Source organism: Myotis davidii, unplaced genomic scaffold (assembly GCF_000327345.1).
Source record: "Myotis davidii unplaced genomic scaffold, ASM32734v1 scaffold205, whole genome shotgun sequence".
Taxonomy (NCBI): Eukaryota; Metazoa; Chordata; class Mammalia; order Chiroptera; family Vespertilionidae; genus Myotis; species Myotis davidii.
Window position 1 is genome coordinate 5,684,461 of NW_006297573.1, and position 5,530 is coordinate 5,689,990.

The 5,530-nt window shown below is 40.1% G+C and overlaps 1 protein-coding gene across 1 annotated transcript in view; it reads right to left on the reverse strand.

The window, feature by feature from the left end:
* ART4 (ADP-ribosyltransferase 4 (Dombrock blood group)) overlaps positions 1-4,235 on the reverse strand; it is a 13,888-nt gene extending 9,653 nt beyond the window's left edge. Inside the window, exons 1-2 of the mRNA XM_006773254.2 lie at positions 3,813-4,235; positions 1,277-1,982 (exon numbers count right to left, since the gene is read on the reverse strand). Of these exons, the coding sequence (XP_006773317.1) occupies positions 1,277-1,982; positions 3,813-3,983 (877 nt within the window). The 5' untranslated portion in view covers positions 3,984-4,235. The remainder of the gene's footprint in view (positions 1-1,276; positions 1,983-3,812) is intronic.
* Positions 4,236-5,530: the final 1,295 nt, after the last annotated feature.

A 5,530-nucleotide genomic window follows, 5' to 3' on the forward strand; every position in this document is an offset into this window, starting at 1 on the left:
ATGGGGTGAGGGTGGGTTGAAGGCGGGTTCTTGGGGAGATAAGGGGGACATTTGTAATACTTTCAACAATAATGACACATTTTTTAAAAAAGAGAGCAAACAACTGCACATATGGATAAGAACATTCCCCTTCCCCCTAAATCAAATAGGACACAGCGTTTGCTACAGAACTATTACTCTGTGAATTGACTATGGCTGGCAACACACAAAGATAAAATGGAATCAGCCATGTGTTTTTCTAAAAAAGCTTAATTTTTTTTGGTATTGTGGTATCTCTAATTTCTCCTGCTTTACTTCATTTTCCCCAATATCATCAGAGCTCTTGCTAAAGTATTGATCTAAATGATGCTCCCTCCATTCTATAAAAACTTCTAGTGACTTCTCATTACCTACATACAGCATGTAGTTCAAAAGTTCTGGGCATGGAATACACGAGTTTTATAGTTGGTCTCCCTCAGAACTCTCCTGGTCCACTCACTCTCCTACTCTCTTTCTATTCCCAATCCTTTTCTATGTCCTGCACATCCTACATTGCAGCCGTCCAGAATTTTGGAGATTCCCTGAAGTCACTAGGCTGTTTTAAATCTCTGTGATTTAGTATGTACTGTTTTGTACTTGAAATGACTCTTCCTTTCTTCTCTCACTGAAAATCCCCATTCCCCGTGGTCCTCTACTATGAAGTCTTCCTCACGTTCCCCAGAGAGAATGATAGCTTCCTACAGTGAGCAGCTACAGCCATTGCTTGAACATTGGGTGTGTAACTTTGTACTTTTGTGTGTAGATATTTGTTCATATTTTCATTTCTCATTGAACTTAAAATCTTCCTAGCAGAGTAGTTCTGCTTTATTCCTTTTATATTGCCTGGGGCCCACTAGGCCAGTTCCCAGAACATAGCAGACAATAGATAAGAGTGGATGAATGAGTCATACCTCCGGCTTTACTTGTAGCACTCCTTATTTATGAAATGATCATAACAAGAAAGTGAGTTTGAGGGAGAAGGAAAAGATGCTATATTTTATGAATTATCTTTTCCAGTAGAGGTTTACTCTCCCATCTAGAATGCCCCCCTATCTGCGTACCATTGCAGAAATATATTTTCCTAGTGGTAGTTAAGGAGAAAGAAGAGGGGAGAAACCAATAAATCAGACATTCTCCCCCCCCCCCAATCTGTCAGTTCCACCATTATAGAAGGCCGATTTCTCTGTTCTTGGCCTTTAAAAGAATCATAGCCTGTGATCCTGACAAGGGTGAATTCAATTTAGATCAATAATAATACCTTTTAGCAGCTGACAGTTATATGTGCTCAGATTTCCAGTTGACCTCAACTGCAACCAATTTCCTCTTGGGTGGTAGCTCATATTTACAACTTCAAACAACTCATAGGGAGGGACCAGAACCTCCTCCCTGAGAGAGAAGTCTTGTACAGGTGCACCCAGGCAGGTAAGTATGGTAAATAGAGTTTGGTTCCCAGACTCCTGTGCCTCTTTTCTTAGGAGGGAGGTGGGCAAGAATTGGCCAAATCGAAGGGTGGCACCTATGTAGGCTTTCAAGTAGAAATCGGCCTCATGATGCACCTGGTAGCACAGAGAGTCGTTCTTCATGGCAATCCCTTTCCTCAGCAGCTGGATTGCTGAGGTCAGGTAGTAATGTAGGTATTTGAAATGGAATGAATGTTTATACTGCCATGGAGACCTGGCAGCACTGGCCATGGCTCTAGTGAATTCAGAGCGGACATGGTTGTTCAATGTGTAAACCAAGATGGCCACAGCATGTGTGATCGTCATGTTCTTAGGGAGAGCTTTAGGTCGGTTCAGCCAGGTTAAATGGGCATTATTCCAGATCTTGTAATAATTTGTCTGGGCTTCTACTTCTTTCGCTACATAATCCCCTTGACTTAGCTCCTTCATGACCTGTTGGCTGCAGCCTTGGTATTGATCGTCAAAGGAATCTGGTGCCAAGTCAAAGTTGATTTTAATTGCAGCCTATAAGAAAAGAAAAATCGTGATTATAATTTTTCCAATCAGATGATGAATCTGATAGCAGATTTTCTATACTCTATAAGACTGTCTTCTCAAAACCAGTATTTACTGAAGTTTCACTTATAATCATTACACTGCTCCAGTCCTTCCTGTGTCAGTGACCTGTGTTAGAGATTGAATTTGTTTCGATACATATCACAGAAAGCTCAAAAATGCACATCTCCCCACGGAGGAAGTGATCTTCTTTGTTTCACCAAAATCATGGTATTTTTTATTTTTGCACATTGGGTATGTTGAAGAAAACAATTAATAACCTTAAAGTTTAGTTTTACTTTCTATTTCATCTACTGACTCCCTTCACATTTCTTCGTGGGTATTTTAAGAACTATCTCTTTTTATAAATACCTAAACGCTATATTAAGCCTTTGAAGTTTATTTAATAAAAGACTTAAGTGATGAATAAAGTTGCGTCCTCCAGGGAATTCCCAGTAACAACAGCCCTCTCCCCTATTCAGGCTCTGAAAAAAATTGAGAGAAAAAAGAGAGCAAATCTGAAAGGCTAAAATATCATTTTCATTTATGAATCATGTCATGTTGGGGCTCACATCTGTAGATCTGATGGCAAGTGGACTTGTTAGAAATAAATCCCAGAGTGAGGCAGACTTGCCCACTCAGCTGTAGGTAGTCCTGGATTGCAGCCTACCGGGGTATGATTCCTTTCACGGAGAAACACAGAGCTCTTGGCCTTTGCCATCAGGCTAGCTCCCCGGAGGAAGAAAAGCAGAGTCAAACTCAGCATACCCAATTTTCCTTCCTTATATTACCAATCAAGTAAATTTTCCCACCTCCAGTAGTGTAGTGAGTAAAGAGTGAACAGTGGTCGGGAGTGTGCCTAGGAAAGTCACTCCTATTGGAAATCAGGAGTGGGAAAAACACATTTTCTAATGGGGAACCAATTGAATATTACTTATTGATACCTAGTGCATTTTAAACTAAGATTATAGTTTGAATACAACTTCACTAAGTGCCATTAGCCCATCACGTAGAGCCATATTTCAATGATCTAAATCCCAAGATCTTTCCTGCTTGACAAAGTAATGATGCTTTTCTAATGAACTGTACTCATTAAGGAATATATTAAGAGATACAATTCCATCCAGTCAATATCAAAGATTTATGGCTGAAACTAAAAATAACATACCATTTGGTATTTTTACTGTTATTTATGTTAAATCATCTAGTTGTTATAAATTAGAAAAAAATTTTAAGACTGCTTAAATAATTTCAACCAATAACTTCGTATAGCAACTTTACAAGTAAATCTAGAGAATCTATTTAAGCCAAAACAACAATAACAAATCAATAATATCACATTTTGTCAAATCCTTGTTATGGTAAACTCTAAAACTTTATTATATTACTAGATGACAAATATGTAGTCTGTTATTTTTTAATATTAGGTTGTTTTTCCTTAGGTGGAATTTTAAATTATAATACGTCTTTTGAGTTGATCCATAGGATACAGTCAAAAGCCACATAGACTTGGTTAATTTTGCATTATTTGTCCTACAGAAGCAGTTTTACTTAAGTTTTGTGGACAACCCAGAAAATAATGCCATACCTCTAGCATCCATGTCAGGTTTATAAACTAAAGAATTTCACAATTTCAAATAATTGTTTTCCGCACTCTTCGCCAGCAAAACTTACTGTGTCTGAATGAAACCAGATCCCACAGTGCCGAAAGGTCATTGAGAGGTCACCAGGAGAACGCTCTATCGGAGCATTAATCAGAAAGAGACCACCTCCTCAATTGTGCCCGACCTGGGAACTCACCGTGGGTCTCTGCAGGCCAGCAAACAGCAGCAGGAGAGGAAGCTGTGCTCGGAGGAGCCAGATTCCTGTTGCAGGAGCTGTAGTTATTGGGAGTAAAATCTTCCTGCATCTGTTGGTCAAAGGACAGCATTTGTTTGAGTTAAATGTACTTCTTCCATCTTGTAGCTTCATGCTGAAACGAGTTCTCCCAATTTTTCCTTTGGGCTTTTCTATGCGAGTCTCAGCAAGAACCTTCCTTGCTAACGTTTATGTCAAGACTTCCGTTGACCACTACCAACTAGCAGTTTTTATGAGGGAAGAGATCAGCTCCAACTTTGTGTTGCAAAACTGAAATATCTGACTAAACAAGGAGTTCTAAAGTAATTGGGAGTTTCCGATGGGGAAAAAAACCCCCCCACAACAGCAACCCCAAAACCAACCCTTGTCTGACCAGTATGCAGAGGAATTCGAAAGGAATGTTGAAGGTCAGGCTCTGCAGCTCAACCTCAACTTGCTAGTGAGGCAGAAGGCACACACCGTACAGTGTTTGGGGCCAAGTTTTATGATCCCGAGCCGCAGGCTTTCACTGGGCGTGATATGATTGGCTCCTGCAGGTGGTTGGGAAGATGCCACCTCAAGATGGGCCCCATCTGGTGCTGCTGATAGGCCCTGCCCCGAGGGGGCTGTCAGAAAGCAGCGAACCTTTTAGGGTTACTGTCCCAAAGAGGGCTGTCTTTGCTGTTTTCCCACGGCACCTTTGAACTTTCCAAATCAGAAATTATACTTGTTGGGGTCATAGGTCTTCAGACCCCCCCATCCATACTACTTCAGTCTGTAGTGAATCCTGACGACTGTCAGAAGACAGCCTCTGAAGAGCTGACACCAATCAAAAGCAGGCTCCAGTGCTAAGTTAACCCAGCAGTGTAGTCCAATAAACAGTCTCTCCTACGCATTTCCCTTACGGTTTGAACATCCTTCCTCTATTCCCAATCTTTGTTTTTCGTGCAAATCTTTTCCATTCACACTCCCTGACTCATTATGTTACTGCAAAGGGAAACAATCCTGTTCTTGGAAATTCTGGTATATCTTAAAGCACCTTTAATTTATTTATTGTTAAAGCACACCTAATTTATTTATTGATTGATTTTAGAGAGAGAGAGGAAGAGAGAGAGAAAAACATCAATTTGTTGTTCCACTTATTTATGCATTCATGGGTTGATTGTTGTATGCGCCCTGACCAGGATCGAACCTGCAACCTTGGCGTATTGGGACACTCTAACCAACTGAACTACCCTGGCAGGGCCACCCTAAAATATTTTTTAACCTAATTTATTTATTGATTGATTTTAGAGAGAGAGAGGAAGAGAGAGAGAAAAACATCAATTTGTTGTTCCACTTATTTATGCATTCATGGGTTGATTGTTGTATGCGCCCTGACCAGGATCGAACCTGCAACCTTGGCGTATTGGGACACTCTAACCAACTGAACTACCCTGGCAGGGCCACCCTAAAATATTTTTTAATCTAAATGTTTTGATGATCACAGTAGTTCTGCCCCATTACACAAGTTCAGGCTACCTAGAAAACAGAATTAGTCATAACCCATAGCCTGGAGAAAGATATTATTTAGATTTGGTTTTATACACACACACACACACACACACACACACTCTACGACTGATATAATATGGTATACAATTTTGCATACTGTTTTTTCCCTTAGTATTGTAATGTATATA